Source organism: Acipenser ruthenus, chromosome 5 (genome assembly GCF_902713425.1).
Source record: "Acipenser ruthenus chromosome 5, fAciRut3.2 maternal haplotype, whole genome shotgun sequence".
NCBI classification, from domain to species: domain Eukaryota; kingdom Metazoa; phylum Chordata; class Actinopteri; order Acipenseriformes; family Acipenseridae; genus Acipenser; species Acipenser ruthenus.
Window position 1 is genome coordinate 58,690,932 of NC_081193.1, and position 20,816 is coordinate 58,711,747.

General features: G+C 37.6%; 1 protein-coding gene across 6 annotated transcripts; it reads right to left on the minus strand.

Moving 5' to 3' along the window:
• Positions 1–440: 440 nt before the first annotated feature.
• On the minus strand, positions 441–16,791 carry c5h6orf120 (chromosome 5 C6orf120 homolog). Of its 6 annotated transcripts, XM_034003821.3 has the most exons (4): positions 16,397–16,695; positions 13,355–13,429; positions 6,868–7,044; positions 441–2,730 (listed from the first exon to the last, which is right to left on the minus strand). In XM_034003821.3, exon 4 carries the CDS (start codon positions 2,682–2,684, stop codon positions 2,145–2,147), a length of 540 nt encoding a protein of 179 aa, XP_033859712.1. In that variant the 5' UTR covers positions 2,685–2,730; positions 6,868–7,044; positions 13,355–13,429; positions 16,397–16,695; the 3' UTR covers positions 441–2,144. The 6 variants fall into 6 exon arrangements, with proteins under 6 accessions (XP_033859712.1, XP_058880317.1, XP_033859711.1 ...); XM_059024334.1 differs by lacking the exons at positions 13,355–13,429; positions 16,397–16,695 and adding an exon at positions 16,702–16,791; XM_034003820.3 differs by lacking the exon at positions 13,355–13,429.
• Positions 16,792–20,816: the final 4,025 nt, after the last annotated feature.

Below are 20,816 nucleotides of genomic sequence, written 5' to 3' on the forward strand. Positions count from 1 at the left end.
CTGGCGGTAGCACGCTGGGAGGTTGGATTGAGTAACCCAGACTGCACACACTGTTACAATTTATTTATTTAAGTCAGTAAACCAGACTAGCGGTCTAACTGAGTTAGGGATCCTGTTAAGCTTAGTTAGCGCTCCAAAACAGGAGCTATGATTATTTATTTATTTTTGTATTGTTTGTTAAAAGAAGCCATGTTCCCACTGGAAAAGGTACATTCCGGAACAAAAACATACAGGTACCATCCTGTTTAAACCCGTCCTTTATTGTCGAGAGTGCTTTATCCACCAAAGACAGTGTTAAGACTAGTCTACATGTTGTTAGAAAATGTATAATTAAATCTGTTGCTTCTACATTGTTGCTTCAAATTTCAGGGGACACTACAGTATGTATAAATTGATAGAATGTTGATGGACAACAGAGAAGACAATACATAGATGATATCTCCTATCAAAAAGTTTATTGGTGTTTTTTAGTGGCCACATAATTGAACAGCATTTTTTTTCAATATAATAAAATAAACTTTATTCTTAAATATGTATATATAGGGTTGTATTAGTAATATTTACCATTACCCTCATCATTTTTGTTCTGAATGTGTTATGTTGTTCTGTTTTATTTGTGTAAATAAACATGTAAATAAAACTAAATGTAAATAGATAGAAGTTGAAATGTGATTATTGTTATAGTTTTTTTTTTCTTATTATTTTGAACAGAATTCCTAATTATGCCAGATGATGATTTTTTTTTCTTCTACAAATCAGAGATCGGTAACTTTGCAACAATATTTGCAAGTTGCGTGTGCTGAACTTCAGGTGACCAGACATCCCGTTTCTGATCTACTGGCCCAGATCTCTGCTACAATGCTTAGGTGCACTGCTCAAACCATTGCTCCGAGTCAGGCAGTGGTTCTTCCACAATGGAAACACTCATGGGTCATTCCGATTCACAAGGAAGTGATTCAGGATTGGTTTCTAATTATAGGCCAATTTCCCTTTTCCTATTGTCTCTAAGGTTCTGGAGAGGATCGTGTACAGCTTTTGTGATAAATACCTTTCTTTTAACCAGATTTTTAAATACGGGTTTGGTGAAGGCATTTTGAGCTGGTTTTCTTCTTCTTACGGGGCGATGGCAAAGTGTTGCTGTCCAGTGACAACTTTCTTCTAAGTTACCAGTGATATCTAGTGTTCTTCAGGGGTCTGTTTTGGGTCCTTTGTTTGTTATTTAATTTGTATGTTAATGATTTGGCAACTATACATTTTTAGAATGTACCAGTATGATTATGTTTGCAAATGACACTACATTATATAAAACAATTAAAAATACAAAAAACAGGGGAACGACACAGCCTTGGGGTTCTGGAATGCCCTTCCAGATGTTTCAATATATTTATATGTATTTGTACGTGTGTGTGTGTATATATATATATATATATATATATATATATATATATATATAATGTGTGTGTGTGTATTTTTTTATTGATATTACTTTGGATGTATAGTAATTGTTGTATTGTTTATTACTGAGTATGATCTACTTACATTTCTCTTTGCATTTGTACTGCACTATTGAGATTGTACCTGTGCTGGCTCTGTGCACAAAGTGAATAAACTAAACTAAATCTTATTTAGAATTTTCAGCTGGGATGGGGGAAAATAACAAGCACTAACATGCTTGTTATTTTATTTGTAATCATTTTTGTATTATGTTTAATTTGTTGCCATTTCATGCTGTTAGTCTACCTCTCAGTATTTTAAATTTAAGCAAGTACAGACAGCTGTTTACTCGCTTTTCTGTGCAGTAGTATCCTTGGAAACATGCAATTATGTCAGACTAGATACAATTATGTAAGCATATCACAGAAACACTGCCTGTTGAGACCATGCCACATGCTTTCTTAGTTGGGTCTTACTTACACAGTCTGTAATGCAAAATAGGTGTGCAGCCCTGATTAACTTCTGAGCCTTCTTAAATACACTCTGATTTTTTTTTATTTACATTTTTTTTGGGAAAAAAAAAACCTTTAGAAAACAAAGTTTCTTTATTTTGTTGTTTCCTCCTGTAAACTGATCCATTTACAAGGAATGTCTTAATTAGCTGTATAGGTTTGCATTGTTTTTTCAGCATACATTCATTTTAGACATTACTAAAACAATATTTCAAGTATTAGTTTAAGAATTCCAATTAGAATAGTCCAAATTACTGTCTCTTCATCCTGAAGTTCCTCTTCGGAGGACTGACTGTGCCTCTCATGTCTCTCCATGTCTTCAGCAAAGTAAGAAGACTCTTCAACTGTCCAATCATAGTAGACTTTCATTTCAAAACTACTTTCTTGATAAGATGGATGCCCATAAATGCCTATTCCCACAGGTCGCAGAAATTCCACTGGCACAACTACAACATCTTGGCCACAGGTTGCTGAGTGGAGTTTATAGCTGTCAAAGCTGGGGTGTAAGGTTTTGTCAGAAACATACAAGTCAGCATCACCTTTAAGAGACTGCATGTAAAGTATGATTTTTCCGCTATGGTTAAGCCTTAGATAGCTGTAGTTACCTCCACCAACATGGCCTTGCACCACATGAAGCAGGGTCCATTCCTCAGGAATTGGTTCTTCAAAGCTTTGTATGAGGCATAGGGCCTGTGAAAGGAGTAGCACTGCGAGAAGTTTACTTCTGTGCAGAGACATGGTTAGAGCCAATCATCAGTCACAGGGGTTGTCATCTGTATATTTCCTGTAATAAAAATGCAACATTATTATTTTAGATTGACGTACAACATGTCCATTTTTAAACCTATGTTGGCTATTGTTGTGAAACCAAAACATGAAACATTTGCAGTTGGGCACGTTACTGAAAAAAAGTAACTTATTACTAATTTCTTCAGAAAAAGGTAATATAATGTCCTTACTTACAACTTAATAAAAAAAATAGTGCGTTACATTACGTGTTATATTTCTTTCTCTTGTCTTGTTCTGCGAAACAGTTGTTGTGACTATTGTTTACTTTTTAACTATACGTCTGGTAAGTCATATATATATTTTTTTGAACAAGTATTTTTATTAATTTCAAAACTGGGAGAAAATCGGAAATGTCCAATTACCTATTATTTAACCTGGCTCACCGCTGCAACCAGCATTAACTCGAAAGAGACGAAGATAATCACACAAGTCCTCCGAAATGAGTGCCGTCAGCCATCCACTTTTTTTCGCTCTGCAAGTCCGCCGTGCAGCCATCTCAGAACTTACAACGTCAGAGGACCACGTAGTTCTGAATTACATCAGGCAAGCCTGCAGGCTCCTGGTCAGCCACAGGGGTCGCTGTTGTGCGGTGAGCCAAGGAATCCCCAGCCGACGTAACCCCTCCCTGCCCAGGCAGCAATTGTGCGCCGCCCCCTGGGAACTCCCGTCCACGGTCAGCAGTGGCATAGCTTGGATTCGAACTGGTGATCTCAAAGCTATAGGGTGCAGGACCTTTACTGGATGCGCCACTTTATTTAAATAAATAAATAAATAAATAAATAAAAATAAATGGTACGTACAGTCAAGTACGCACTCCTATCGATCTTGTCCCAGTATTAAACTTCAAAATATGCGGTGGTAGACGTATGGCATTTTTGAAGTGTATCATCAAATTTGGCCAGTAGGGATACACATTTTGTTTTCATCCTAGTGCCTAGCCTTATTCCAATACATGGCTCAGAAAAACTGCCCCATGGCTTCTTACTGCTGTGAGACATCCCACAAGAGAGATAGCATCATCTGTGCTGAGGCACCGACATTAGAGCAGTCTGTCGCATCCAGGTTCAAAAAGAAGACCACTAATGTAAGTGTACAACACAGAAAAGGTAATCGGACGAACGTGTTTCTTTTTTGCGGAAAGTAACTCCCATTAAAAATCTAACCCATTATATTACCTAGTTATTGACAAAAGTAATATTATTACAGTAGCATATTACTTAAGTAGCTAGTTACCACAACTGTGAACATTTGTCAAATCATTTGAAGATCACTTTTATTTATCCAGCTGAAATGTCCAGGTTATAAAGCATAAAAGGAAACATCCAATATGTTAAAACAAACCACATGAACGGTTACTGGAAATAACTAAATCTCATTAGTTAGGTCAAATTTGTTCTTGTTGGGGCCCCAAATGAAGTGAATTGGAGCTCAACCTATGCAGAAAAAGACATTCAAATCACTACATAAGAAATCAACACAGGGTACAAATGTCACATCAGAATTACCCAAAGGTAATTGGTACTGGCCCAGAATATTTCCTTTCGCTGGTTTGGTGAAATAATATTTATCCGTTCATGAGTTACAGACGTGCTCAAATTTGTTGGTACCCTTACAGCTCATTGAAATAATGCTTCATTCCTCCTGAAAAGTGATGAAATTAAAAGCTATTTTATCATGTATACTTGCATGCCTTTGGTATGTCATAGAATAAAGCAAAGAAGCTGTGAAAAGAGATTAATTATTGCTTAATTTTCATTTGTTTTATTATTTACAATATGTTGAATAAAAAATCAAAAGCAAAGTCTGATTTCTATTAAATATGGAATAAACAATGGTGGATGCCAATTACTTTTGTCAGTTTCAAGTTATTTCAGAGAAAATTGTGCATTCTTTGTTTTTTGTGGAGGGGTAGCAACTGTATATGGATATAAAATGTTGGGATTTGAGCATGCTCAATACAGCTTTTCAAGTTAGATGTTTCAGCACAAAAGAATTGGCCTCACGACAAAAGATTCTTTCACGAGGGACCACTCTTCTTTCGTCAGAAAAAAATCTTTGTTTGTGAGGTGGCCATCTTGTTTTCAGTTTAACTAAGAAAAAAAGCTCAACTTTTTTCTTGTTATTTAAGGCATTCTGAAAATCCCCTGCCCCCTTGTCATTAATATATTTTGTTGCCGAGGCGACGCTGTGCAGTTAAGACAGTAAAAACAGCACACCATTTGGCCCATCAAGGCTGGTCCCTTGTTAGCACATCATTCTCCCCTTCTGGGGGATCGAATTTAATTTATTATTTTTTTTTTTAATGTTCCGAGTGTTTTAGATCCTACTACGTCACCTGTTAGGCTATTCCATACATTGATAACTCTGCGTACAAAAGTGCTTCCTACCTTCTGTTCTAAACTTACGTTTACTCAGCTTCCACGTAGGCCCTTTTCCTACTTTCTTTGCTAAATTTGAAGTAGTGTCTTGGGTTAACTTTATCTACACTTATGATTTTATAGACCAATCAAGTCCCCTCTTTCCCTTCTTTTTTCCAGGCTGAAGAGACATCATTCTTTAGCCTGTCCTCATAGCTCATGTCATTAAGTCCTGGGATCAGCCTAGCTGCCCTTCTCTGTACATTCTCGAGTGCAATGGTGTCTTTTTTGTAGTGAGGCGACCAAAACTGCACACAGCATTCTAAGTGGGGGTCTAACTAATGCATTGTATAATCTTGGCATAACCGCTCTAGACTTGTATTCTGTTCATTTTATACTTATAACCTGGATTATTATGATGGGATTATTATTTTTTGGAGTGCCTTTGTAATCTAATTTCTTGTATCTTCCCTTCATTTCTTTTATTATTTACTGAAAATATTATAAAAAAGATTATCTAATCGAAAGTTTTACATTTGTTTGAAATTAATTCTCTTTGCATGATGTGCTTTTAAGCAAAATATAGGCCTAGTCAATACGTACTTTTGAGCAAACTACATGGTGTAGCTTTCAGGCAACAAAACCGCACAAACGCTCACACTTGCATTCAGCAACTCCGGCTGAAGAAAATTGTGAACCCGCTTACTTCTTTCCTCAGGACTGGTTAATATGGGGATTCTAACACATGATTGACACACATATGCATTTGACCAGGGTTATTGTTTAATTGCAAAATAAGGGGAAATAAAAAAGTCACCAATTTACTTTTATTTTATTTATTTATTTATTTATTTATTTATTTTTTAAATTTAGTCGTTGCCAATTATTTTTTATTATTTTCTCCACAATCTGGAATGGCCAATTATTTTTAGGCTCAGTTCACCGCTACCACCCCTGCGCTGACTCGGGAGGGCGAAGACGAACACACGCTCTCCTCGTGTGCCGTCAGCCGACCACTTTTTTTCACACTGCGGACTCACCATGCAGCCACCCAAGAGCTACAGCGTCCGAAAACAACGCAGCTCTCGGGCAGCTTACAGACAAGCCTGCAGGCACCTGTAAGCTGACTACAGGGGTCGCTGGTGCGCGGTGAGTCGAGGACACCCTGACCGACCTATCCCTCCCTCCCCCGGGCGGAGTTCGGCCAATTGAGCGCCACCCCCTGGAAGCTCCCGTCCTCGGTCAGCAAAGGAATAGCCTGGACTCGAACTCACAACGTCCAGACAATAGGGCACATCCTGCACTCCACGCAGAGAGCCTTTACTGGATGCGCCACTCGGGAGCCCCCTAAATTAGAATAGATTTTTATCTGGTCGACAGTTCTGGACAATTAAATTTTGTACTACATACTGAATATTTTTCCCTTGAACCTACCGCATTTGATCTCATCAAATTGTGAGAAATGTTTGTTTTTTTGGAGAAGAAGAAGAAAAAACAAAACAAACAAGCAAACCTGATGAATAAATAAACAATGGTTTACCTGCATTTTCTTTTTGCTTCTTTTTGAGTACTCCTGAAGATGACCTTTGTTGAGCAAAAACTGCAGATAATTCATGAACTGGTGATTACTGCACATTTGAATGACTTGTTTCTGCAGTTATTTATATTCACTAATTTGTAATTTGGTTTATCTGTTTTTCAGGCTATTGTATAAACCTCACTGCCTTGTTTTTATATGTGCAGTGGGGGGGGAGGGGGAAGGGGGGGTCACATACCTTGGACACTGAAATAAATGAGTTGCAGTGGAGGGCGGGGGCGGGGGGGAGAAGGTTGAGAATCACTCCGCTAGATGCCTCCAAAACAAGCAAAATTTGCCTGGAAAACTGGCAATGTGTGCTTCCGATGTAACCTCTGACCCGTGAGCTATTTGCTTCGTGGCCCGCCTAAGCACACTAAAAAAAAAAAAAAAAGAAGAACAAATAAATGACACATTAGGGCGAAATTACAGGCATTATTGCAGAGAGAGTACTTTTAACATGAGGTACTGTAGATATATTAAGTTTACAATCAGGCATGCTTACAATTCAAAAAGTAGAGCACAGCACACAGTCACGATAAAGAATTAAGAAGTGCAGTTAACATATTTAATAGGTTTCAAAGCTGCTGCAGTACGTCCACTCACTGTTTTGTCATTTCAAATCTTTTCACAAAACAAACATTAAACTTTAAAGCTGCAGTGTCCCTGTCCAGTGCAAAACCACATCATGAAAAACTACATTTGTAGGTGAACATTAAAATAAGTCTTTACATTTAAAAATATATATATAAAACACATACAATTCAGTCCACTAAAATAAAAGGCTTTACATAATCTCTGCACGTCCAGTGTGAAAACACAAAATAATAAATTAACATCCAAAGCAGCACTATAGCATTCAAATGTTCAGTACAAAAAACAAACAAACAAAAAAAAAATGGATTGTAGCGCAACAGGAAAGTGTAATCAATCAAACAGACTGTGGAGTCTGCATCATCTGATCCGAAACTGCCGAACTCCACGTCTTCATCATCTGAACCGAAGATAACCCGAACCCTGAATCATTATTTATATTTCGCCTTAGACATTATTTGAGCATGGTTTTTAAAAAATAAAATATTTGACCTTCAGCTAACAGTTGAGGTGGGGCGACTGTTTAAACCGGGTCACTGACTCGTCAGAATCCGGTATACGCAGTCTCCGCGTACAGGAACACCTCCTAAGAGAGTACTTCGGCTTACATACATACATACATACATACAGTAGTCTCTGCGTACAGGAACACCTCCTAAGAGAGAACTTCGGCTTACATACATACATACATACATACATACAGTAGTCTCCGCGTATAGGAACACCTCCTAAGAGAGCACTTCGGCTTACATACATACATACATACAGTAGTCTCTGTGTATAGGAACACCTCCTAAGAGAGCACTTCGGCTTAGGGAACAACCTTGAGGTGAAACTGAATTTTCCCATTGTAAATGCTCCGCCTAAAGGAACAGGAACTTTGCTTAAAAGAACACCTTTTTGGCACCGATAGCGATTTATTGCTAACCAATTAAAAACTGATACAGTACTGTTTTGTAACCTGATCACTCATCATCATCAAACTGAAATTCAAATTTTTAAATAACTGACTTCATCGCGAGAGTAATCTAGAGCTGCTGCTGCTGCATTTTCTAACGTATGTAGGACGGTGCTGTTAATAACCATTGATAAAATTAATTATTGTATTCATAATTACTGCTGCTGCTGCATTATTACCATATGTAGGGGTGTTTTATTAATTTACTGTATAATTTTTATATATATATATATATATATATATATATATATATATATATATATATATATATATATATATATATATATTCTTCATCATCATCATCCTTTTTCAATCCACTGCTAAATGAAGGCCCCCCCGAGATTCTTCCACAAACGCCTGTCTGCTGCGTCCCTCATCCATGTTGCTCCAGCGTGTTTCCTAATTTCATCTTGCCATCTTCCTGGAGGTCGTCTTCATGGTCGCTTTATATCTCTTAGGATCCAGTCTAGTATCTCCTTGGTCCAGCGATGTTCTTTTCTTCTTGCTACATGTCTGGCCCACTGCCATTTCAGTTTTTTTGCTCTTATAGTGACATTGCATACTTTTGTTTGTGCTCTTATCCATTCCTTCCTTTTCCTGTCTCTTCTAGTTATTCCCAGCATGCATCTTTCCTTACTTCATTGAGTCGTAATGTAATTTTGAGTCATTTTTGCATTGAGGGTCCAGGTTCTGCATCTGTAAGTTAGCACTGGCAGCACGCATTGATCAAAGACTTTCATCTTGAGGCATACGGGTAGTTTCCCTTTCAGAACCATACTTAATCTTCCAAAGGCACTCCAGCCCATTTTTGCTTGTCTGTTGATTTCGCACATTTGGTTCTCTGTTGACGAAACTAACTGTCCTAAGTATACGTAGTTATTGATTTCTTCAAGCTTGATCCCATTGACTTCAATTGCCTGTGGAGTGGTATATTTATTGAAAACAACTTGAGTCTTCTTCCGGTTCAATTTCAAACCTGCTTTAATGCTAGCCTTGTGTAGTTCTTGTATTCTTGTTTGTAATTTTTCTGGGCACGTTCTAAATATGATGATGTCAGCAAATCGTAGGTAATTCAAGTAGGCTCCATTGATCTTCTTATTTTCCCAATGCAGTGTTGTAAAAATTTCTTCTAGGGTGGCCATGAAGAGCTTTGGTGAAATTGTATCTCCTTAAAACTCCTTTTTTAATCTTGATTTTGTCACTGTTTTTATGGAGTCTTACTGTATATGGTGCTGATCAAGTCTCTGTATGTTTTCTCAACTCAATTCCTTGTTTTTTCACAAAGCAGATCACCACCCCAGGCGTGGTATATATCATGGGAACTGCACGGCCCGTCGTGGTTTATACCTTACATATGTGTATGTATACATATTATATATATACAGTATATATATACACACAATATATATACAATATATATACAGTATATATATATATATATATATATATATATATATATATATATATATATATATATTATATACAGTGCCTTGCGAAAGTATTCGGCCCCCTTGAACTTTGCGACCTTTTGCCACATTTCAGGCTTCAAACATAAAGATATGAAACTGTAATTTTTTGTGAAGAATCAACAACAAGTGGGACACAATCATGAAGTGGAACGAAATTTATTGGATATTTCAAACTTTTTTAACAAATAAAAAACTGAAAAATTGGGCGTGCAAAATTATTCAGCCCCTTTACTTTCAGTGCAGCAAACTCTCTCCAGAAGTTCAGTGAGGATCTCTGAATGATCCAATGTTGACCTAAATGACTAATGATGATAAATAGAATCCACCTGTGTGTAATCAAGTCTCCGTATAAATGCACCTGCACTGTGATAGTCTCAGAGGTCCGTTTAAAGCGCAGAGAGCATCATGAAGAACAAGGAAAACACCAGGCAGGTCCGAGATACTGTTGTGGAGAAGTTTAAAGCCGGATTTGGATACAAAAAGATTTCCCAAGCTTTAAACATCCCAAGGAGCACTGTGCAAGCGATAATATTGAAATGGAAGGAGTATCAGACCACTGCAAATCTACCAAGACCTGGCCGTCCCTCTAAACTTTCAGCTCATACAAGGAGAAGACTGATCAGAGATGCAGCCAAGAGGCCCATGATCACTCTGGATGAACTGCAGAGATCTACAGCTGAGGTGGGAGACTCTGTCCATAGGACAACAATCAGTCGTATACTGCACAAATCTGGCCTTTATGGAAGAGTGGCAAGAGGAAAGCCATTTCATAAAGATATCCATAAAAAGTGTCGTTTACAGTTTGCCACAAGCCACCTGGGAAACACACCAAACATGTGGAAGAAGGTGCTCTGGTCAGATGAAACCAAAATCGAACTTTTTGGCAACAATGCAAAACGTTATGTTTGGCGTAAAAGCAACACAGCTCATCACCCTGAACACACCATCCCCACTGTCAAACATGGTGGTGGCAGCATCATGGTTTGGGCCTGCTTTTCTTCAGCAGGGACAGGGAAGATGGTTAAAATTGATGGGAAGATGGATGGAGCCAAATACAGGACCATTCTGGAAGAAAACCTGATGGAGTCTGCAAAAGACCTGAGACTGGGACGGAGATTTGTCTTCCAACAAGACAATGATCCAAAACATAAAGCAAAATCTACAATGGAATGGTTCACAAATAAACATATCCAGGTGTTAGAATGGCCAAGTCAAAGTCCAGACCTGAATCCAATCGAGAATCTGTGGAAAGAACTGAAAACTGCTGTTCACAAATGCTCTCCATCCAACCTCACTGAGCTCGAGCTGTTTTGCAAGGAGGAATGGGCAAAAATTGCAGTCTCTCGATGTGCAAAACTGATAGAGACATACCCCAAGCGACTTACAGCTGTAATCGCAGCAAAAGGTGGCGCTACAAAGTATTAACTTAAGGGGGCTGAATAATTTTGCACGCCCAATTTTTCAGTTTTTTATTTGTTAAAAAAGTTTGAAATATCCAATAAATTTCGTTCCACTTCATGATTGTGTCCCACTTGTTGTTGATTCTTCACAAAAAATTACAGTTTCATATCTTTATGTTTGAAGCCTGAAATGTGGCAAAAGGTCGCAAAGTTCAAGGGGGCCGAATACTTTCGCAAGGCACTGTATATATATATATATATATACACACACACACATACACACAGATACATGCAGTGGTTTGCAGAAGTATTCACCCCCCTGCAAAGTTTTCACATTTTGTTAGCACCTGAGCGTACTCCACGACGCTTTCAAATTACACTTTACATGTAGAATCTACACAAACTACTCCACACTGATAAAGTTCAAAAAATGCTAGAATATAACTAAGTAAGATTACAGAGAAAAACAGATTAATCTCAGTATAAGTATTCAACCCCTTTGCTGCTGCAGCCCTAAATCAGCTCAGGTGCAAATTATTTGTTTGAAAGGTCTCAAAACTAAAATGGTTTCAGCCTGTGTGTACTCAAAGTGGTTTAACTTGTATATAATTTCCCTCAGGTATATAAAGACTTTCAAGCTGCAACTCGCATAGTGATCCAACAAAGCAACCATGAAGACCAAGGAGCTTTCGAAACAAGTCAGGGATAAAGTGGTAGAGAGGCACAGAGCAGGAGAAGGGTACAAGAAAATTTCAAAGGTGCCGTTTATCCCCCTCAGCACAGTGAAGTCCATCATTAAGAAGTACCCAGATCAGGTCACCCTCCCAAACTGAGCTGCCGGGTAAGCAGGAAACTGGTTCGGGATGTCACTCTGAAGCCAACAATGACCTTGAGAGATCTGCAAAGTTGTGTCCGAGATGGAAGTCAGTGTTCACACATCAACAATAAGCCGGTCCCTACACAAAGCTGACCTGGACAGGTGGCAAGAAAGAAGCCATTACTCAAAAAGCCTCATCTTAAAGCATGTATGGAGTTTGTGAAAAAGCATGTAGATGATACTGCAGACATGTGGGAAAATGTTTTGTGCTCAGACGAGAAAAAAATTGAACTTTTCGGTCTAAATTCCAAGTGTTACGGCTGTCGCAAGCCCAACACTGCACATCACCCAGTCAACACCATTCCAACTGTCAAGCATGGTGGTGGCAGCATCATGTTATGGGGATGCTTCTCTTCAGCAGGGACTGGGAAGCTTGTCAGGATAGAGGGGAGAATGGATGGTGCATACAGGCAAATCCTTGAGGAAAACCTGTTTGAGTCAGCCAAGACTCTGAAACTGGGGAGGAAATTCACATTTCAGCAGGACAATGATCCGAAGCACAAAGCCAAAGCCACACTGGAGTGGTTAAACAAGAAGAGAATTAATGTTCTTGACAGACCCAGTCAAAGTCCTGACTTGAATCCAATCGAAAATCTATGGCGAGACTTGAAGATTGCAGTCTAGACGATCCCCAACAAACCTATCAGAACTGGAGCAATTTTCCTGTGAAGAATGGGCAAAATCTTCACCATCCTACTGTGCAAAGCTAGTAGACACCTATCCAAAAAATCCAAATTGCTGCAAAAGGTGCTTCTACCAAGTACTGACTTAAGAGTTGCTGAATATGCAACCAGTAAATTTCATTTTGTACATTTTCTTTGCAGAAACTTTCGGTATTATAAACTAAATGTACTTTTTAGACATCAAAATAGATCAAGTGAAAATCTAATTATTAACACTTTAGTTATTATTTTCCGTTTTGCTATTAGGCCTATTTTTCGTTGATATATGTGCTATTTAGCCTCATCAAAAGGTATAAATGAATTCCTTTTTAGAACTAATACTAACACAAATTTTTTTAGCCCAATTGCTTGAAAACTTATTTCGTAGGTCGATGTTTAATCTTTCATGTTTTAGTGTAAAACATTTGAACAACAATTTAATGTGGTCAGTTTCAAAGAAATTGCTATTAACTTGATCTATTTTGTGTTTTGATGTTTTTATACTGTTTTGATGTCTAAAAAGTACATCTCATTTTAATACCGAAAGTTCAACGCTGCATAATGCAAAATTCAGCATGACACCAGGACCCCTGGGCTTGCCAGGGCGTAACTTTCTTACTTATGAAAGTAACATTTATATGGATTACCTGTAAAATAATAGGATTTTCAATCAAATATAAACAACTAGCTATGGTGACGTAACCAGTAAATTATGCAAATGAGTACCATTGAAGACTCGAACCTTCCTTCGGTAATGTGCTCCGAACCTTCAAAGAGCAAAACGTACCCTTCGTTGCAGCCCTAAAATAAAAATACATGTTTATTTACACGTAATTGATACTGCTTGCGAGTAAACTTGCATTGCAGCAGCACTAACTGCAGTGGACTTTGGCAAAACAAGCTTTATTTAACAGTCACCGTTCCAAGCAGGTTATCAGTCACAGCCACATTTTACTGCTACTACTAATAATATGAACTTACGATTGTAAAATGACCCCAGAGATTGGATGTGCCTCCATAATACATCAATCTCTGGTTAACACGAGCTGGAGGGGGGAGGGGCTGACGGTGTTCAGTTTTTTCTAAATTAAAATTATTAGTGTTAGCATATATTTTGTATGTTTCAAACATATTCTACCATAGCACTTCTCTTAAACTGTCTTGTACACTAGGTACTCAGTACATATTTTACTGAAGCACTACAACCACTATAGGTACCCCCCAGTGCTTTGGCATAATAATACACCCTGCCTCATCCATGACAGCAGCGCCATATAGAGTTGCTACGTATAACGATTTGGTAGTGAATTTTAATACAACAACTTTTGTTTAAGTAATATGCATTATACAAATCAAAAGATCGAATTTTGCATGAGAGTGACTGTTAATATGTGAATTACTGTATTTACACATTGTCAAACAATAAAGGCACACACACAGAGGCCACATCCACGGCCCCCTGCCCCTGCTGCTGTGCTGTCTCTGCCTGCATTCAGAGCAATATAATGGCTTTTATTAAAAACTTTTTGAAAAGCGAACGAATATCCGAACAAATATTTAAATTATGAGCGAATATCCGAACATGAAAATCCTGTATTCATCCAAGCACTATTTCAAACATATTCTACCATAGCACTTCTCTAACACTGTCTTGTACACCAGGTATTCAGTATATATTTTACTGAAGCAATACAACCGCTATAGGTATCCCGCCAGTGCTTTGGCATAATATACCCTGCTCCAATGCACGGCAGCAGCGCTTGAGTTTCTACATCTGCTAAGAAATAAATAATACGTAAAACTATTTGGTAGTGGATTTTAATACAACAACTTTTGTTTTAATAATATGCATTATACAAATCAAAAGACTGAATTGTGCATGTGAGTGACATTTAATGTGTGATTTATAGTATTCACACATTGTCAAACGTTTCCATTAACAGAGAAAAAAAAACATATAGTGCGTGCACGCCACCTGACAAACCTTCAAAGGTTTAGCACTATCTTCAAATTGCTGGCTAGCGAAAGAACCTTTGAACACAGCCATGTGCTTCATGTATCATCAAGTTATGCTAAGAAGTGTTCAACAGAAAATTACTTTTCTGCCTAAAAATAAAATACAGAATTAAGTTTGGTAGTAGTTCATTTTCATATGGTCCTAAGTTAAATGTGGAATACACTGAATTATTAACATATCACAGATCTGGTTTCGGAGTTATGGGTTGGACTGAGTTAGTGGTTCCCAATCCTGGTCCTGGTCCAACTGAACTCTAAATTACTTAACTAGACCCTTAATTGAACTGATAATTTGCTTAATTAGACCTTTTTAATTGTTAACAGCTCTTAAACAGTTGTAGTTCAGGTTACTTATAAAATATTATAGCTATGCAGCAGACAAAGGGGTCCCCAGGCCCAGGACCAGTCTAGTGGAACTTCTTGTTCCCACTCTGAAACTCTGTTTAATTTTTTGAGGCGGTACTTTGAAGCCTTAACCACTTACGCCGTTTTCACACTAACACCATCCAAACCAGGGTCGAGTCGCCACGGGCGGCCCCGGCGTGACTCACCCCTGAGTTCAGCCCTGCGTGCATTCACATTTGTCTTGCTCTACTAGTCTACGGGGTGAGATTCGTCCCGACAAGTGTGTAAAGCCCTTTAGCAATCGCTCAAAAAGTACACCGTTGTTTATTGCTAAGACATACTACTTTGAATTATTAACACATCGTGTGTGGTTTCGGAGTTATAAGATTGGGAATTGATGCGCTTTCACGTTTGACTGGCCCGTCTCAGCAGCAGATGTTGTTCTGTAACTCATGTGTGCTACTGTGACTTTGCAACCTCCAAATAAATATTAGTAAAAACAATATAGCACTTATAGTGTTGCGCTTAAGAGACAAATTCGTTTACTTTAACAAGCACTTAATAATCATTTTTTTATATATGTTGTAAACAGAAAACTGCCCTTCTATGACTCCTAGGCGTTTTTACTGCAGTGCACTGAGCAGCTGCCGCTCAGTTTTGACAGGTGGCAGTGGGAGATTGGGTTTCTGGAGGCACTTACTCATTATACAACCAAGACAACGATTTACCATTTTAACAAACAAAATTTTAAAAATGCAGCACACGTAAATTGTTTTATTTGAATGGTTATGTTATTTTAACATAATCATTTTTATTTGTGTAACTATTGAAACTCAGTTAGTTCAGCGTGCACAGTAAATCCAAGATTGACTTCTGGTTCAAACCAATAATAAGCTGATTTTTGCGCATTAAAAGGCTTTTTTGATGGTTTAAAAAACTTTTTTTGTTTGTTTCAAATATCGCTCAGTTAAGTTAAAACGGATTTATTAAAATCAATTTATATTACTTTATGTTTAAATCTAAAAATACGTTTGACCGCCGCAGCAAAGCTGGAGCACGGCCAACCCCAATCGTGCGTTTGAATTTCAAATCTCTAAACTAAAGTGATCATGTTTGACCATACACACTGCTCTCCAAATGCAATCACTTATCGAGTATTTGTTTGTAAATTGCCAGCTGATCATATAATTTGCATTGCTTTGGGTGGCTGTTATTTTACTTAACTCTGGGTGTAATTATTACAGTTAAAAAAAATTAAATACATAAATAAAACACACAGTACAGGAAAAGTTAAGACGGGTGATCTTACTAGTCTCGGTAGTACAGACAGTACTTGTTTTAGCACGTCGAATGCACAATAAGATAAACATATGAGCAGCCCAAGAAGAATAGTTTTGAGAAACTTACCCTTGCTTTACTAAACCCAAATCCTAAATGAGACAACACGAACTCCATTTAGAAGAAACTAAGGTGTAGCCAGGGCAGATCTCGCGAGAAACAGTGTAGTCCAAGAATAAAGTTACTACATTCCTGTGAAGTCGGTATAGTACTAAAGTATGACTAAAGTATCCAAATTAAATAGAAAATAAACAATATTAAATTGTAATTGTTGGTACTAATACAAATAGTAAGACTACGGATTTCACTAAAACCGAAACAAACACGACTAAACCTTTTCATTGACATTAATTCCAAGTTCCACCTTCTCTTACTTTGGCTGTGTAGCCTCACGTCATATCATTGCGCCGAAAGGGAGCCTAGAAAATTACACTGTGCACGCAGGGCTGCAAAGGTGCTGATCACAGCATAATTCAGTGTTGTAGGTCCGAGAGAAATGTTTACTTTCATAACAGTGGTGTATTTTACAACAGTATCTGAGTATAAAAGAGTAAGCCACGTTAGGAAGAATAACTTAACTTTTTTTTAGTTTTTACGGAAGTTTGGGTTTATTTGCTTCCGTTATAAGCTGTCACTGATTATGAGTGATTTATGAACTATTTTTTTATTTTATGTTTTTTTTTAACAACAACGGTTTAGATTTTTAAAAACAAGCATACATAAGAAGGCAAATGCATATTACAATCACACGTATCAGCTGTAGTTATTGATCAAAAATATATAATAATAATAATAATTACAATGGAAATTATGCGTATTAATTAAATGATATACCGTACAGGACATGTTGAATGTTTTGGGGCATCTAGTGATGGGAAAAGTTGTGCCTTGTGAATCATTTGGCAATTTATCTTTTAAAGCCTATATTTTAACACTGATAATCACATGAGCGGGGCGTCTACAACCGATCGTGCTGCCAAAGGTTACTTCTGCTTTAGTGACGTCGTTGGGCCCTGCAAGCAGCAGAAAGAATCTCAAAGAACTTCTTTCTACACAAGACGGTCAACTCCGCTGATTAAACATTGGAACTTCCGTCCGTGCCTTGGCAAGTGCATCATGGGAATCCAAAGAGTTCCGGTCTGCCTCATTTCCTATTCCAAGCCTTCTCTTTTTAAAACGATTACATTTTTAAACATGATTCACCTACATTTATTTAGAGACACCCCTCCTTAAACCATTCGTGTTATTATTTCTACGATCGATGTTTTCATCTGAGCTCTTTATCGCCGAAGTGCTGTCAGAAATTACCACTGTCATACATATTCATGAGCAGTCAACACTGGGGCGTGGTTTGGTTGTCAAAGGATAGATAAGTACTATATGTCTCGGAGGTTCTGGCAATATTGAAAAAAATAGTAATATCTCCCTTTTCATTTTTTCTCGGGATGATCTTTTTAATAATATACACTATTTTTGAATAATAGAAATTATTTTTAATAGACACGTTTTGATAATGCGTAAACAATGGATTATACATATAAGGAGAAAGGATATGAAACAGACTTCAACCTATGACAAGCTTCTTAAAGAAATACATCTATTTAAATTAAGCAGTTGCTATTAATTAATATACAGACAATAAATAGACAATGCATATTTAATTGTGCATTTATACAATAGATGCCGCTTATTAGCAACTCTGATAAAGACAACTTTTGGTTGACATTTTTACAGGAACCAGTCTTATCCTATGGTTTTTCGTTTATTAACTTTCAGATAATGACAACTTTTTGATGGCTACCAAACAGTATCTACTTTATGTAAATAATAAGCTGAATTCAGGAGTTGTAAAACTTACAAAAGATCATCCCGCGGAAAATTGAAAAAAGAGATATTACTATTTTTTTTTTTTTTTTACTGTGTTGCCACAATTAAATGCGCAGGTGCCCATCAACCACAGTGATTATTGGTGCGCGGTGAACCATGGATTCCCCTGCCTACCTAATCCCTCCCTTATCAGCATAATGTGTTCAGAAATGGCCAAATAAGTTAGTTTCTTATTATGAACCGATTATTGAATTATTTAAAAATACTGCACCATTGTGCTGAAATGAACTACCTAGTGAAATTGCTGCAGGGCATCTCATTGACAATGGCATGGGGCCGTCCTCCCCAAATGCCTGAGGGGCATCACTGATAATGGAATGGGAGCATCCTCCTCTAGAATGCCTGAAGGGCATCAAACTAAAAGCGTCTCAGGGTATCACCCACCTCTGCATAAGAATGCACTAGTGAAATTGTTCCAGGACATCTGTGGCAAAGTGGTTAACTGTGTGCAGGTGCAGGAGTGATTAATGAACAGTTAGACAATGATAATCCAGGTGCAATGGTGTTTTTTTATACAATCCAATTGGTCTGATGACCCAAATACAGCAAATAATAATGTTAGCAAGCAATACAGCGGTGTGTATTGCTTTGTTGTAATCCACGGGTTTGTCCCGAAATAATAACAGTCCCATACTTAAACACCCACACGTAACACAAAGCACATACACAAGTCCATAGTGCGTGCTAAAGTGCTTGTGGTGTATTTACAGTTTATTCGTGACACATTTGTTTAACACAATTAGACTGTTTTAAGAAAAGGTTGCATGGCAAGTAGGTTTCTTAACAGAAATACATTAAAAATGTAATCTTTTTTTCTTATATTTTAAATGGTGCAGGAATGCAACTGTAGTTCTCAAAGTGTTATCAATATAAATAGTGTCATACATTTGCAGTGATGTCCGGGTAAGTGCTGGCCTTTGGCGAGAGCTCAGGATCGTTCAGCCATCTAATAATAACAAACAGTGTATTTTTTAGACACGACAGAACCAAAACAAAACAAACACGGTAACAATTCTCCTGTTCTCCTTTCGGTTCACCATTAACCATACAAAGAAACAGATCACTTCGCTCCGTCCCTTTTTGTACCATCAATCATGACCCCTTGGTTAACGAGTGCAACAGCTCCTTCAATCCACGGCTGCCACATCGTTTCCCTTCCGGGTCGATGATTAAGTATACTGGAGCTCCGCCCCGGAACTTCCGCATAACCCTGGGAATTAATTGTCTGGCCATACAGTCCAGGGCACTCTGTTCCCTTTACACAGCGCCCTCACAGGTCGGGAGGGAGATGTATCACCAATAATCATTTTGTCTCTGTCACAGCATCTCATGGCATGGGGGCATCCTCCTCTAGAATGCCCGAGGGGCATCAAACTAAAAGGGTCGCAGGGAATCACTGCTTTGCTAGGGAGGGTTTCTTGTGGATATTTTTTTTCTACTGTGCATAAGAATTCACTGAAGTGCACCCTCTTGTAAATTTTTTACACGGTATCACTTAATTGTTTGTTTGTTACAGGAAGAAGAGCAAACCTTTGGATGCCTATGAAAAACAAAAAAAGTAACAACCAAGGGTAATGGTAATGTTTGCCATCATTTGCCATGTAATTATTATATTAAGTTTCTGGCACTCTCCAAAGGTAGTTTGATGTTCTTTACACTTGAAACAGAAATGGGTTAATGATACAAATGTTATACATTTTTATAAACATGACCTGACCAATGTAAATGCCAGCTGATTAATCTGTAAAAGGTGCAAGTATTATGTTAAGTGTTTAAACTGTTACTTAAACAGCTTGAACCCGATTTAGCACAAATCTTCAAATACCTAATGTTGCCTTAGGTAAAGTAGACCAAGATTACTGCTAATAGGGCTCTGTGAAACCAGCCAAAGTTGGAACAAGGCAATGTTTTGCTAGTACATGTTGCATAGTAGATAACTGCATCATAGTAGAAAGCAGTTTAGAATGGCACTTCCTGTTCAATATTTTGTTTATTAGTGAAAATGGATTCTCTTACTGAGTTTTCATAAAGCAGGTACAAGAAGATGCTTAGAAGGAGCAGAGATTGAAGTCATTCCTTTAAATAACATCAAGGATGAAAATCAGTTTGTGGCAGGAAAGTGTTCCTTTTCTCTTAGTGTTTTACATGAATTGCATGTGTGGCATGTTAAAGTCATCAATATAATTAGACAATCAATGATTTGCCTAATTTGACAATTTTCTAGGATTTTCAGTTAGTTAGATTTTATATGTACAACAAAACAAAACTACAGAAGCAATGGGGGGTTCTAATAAATGTGCGCACTACTGTAGATGACCAAGCAAAGCCTTTGTTGAACCACTGAAATGTTCATATAAAAAAAGGTCACCATGACATTTATTTCCAATGCGTTGAATAAAAATGTAATGTATCAAACCAAAGCTGTAGTTTTCTAATTGCTTTCTGTGTGTGTTAATAAAGTGTCCATGATGGAGTCATTAAATAGATTCACACTGCTGTTGGAGGCTATTAGAAAAACACACCAAATGGGAAGTATGTTACTAAAATATATGATCTAAATTATTATTATAAACCAGTAAATACAAATTTACTGTGACCTTAG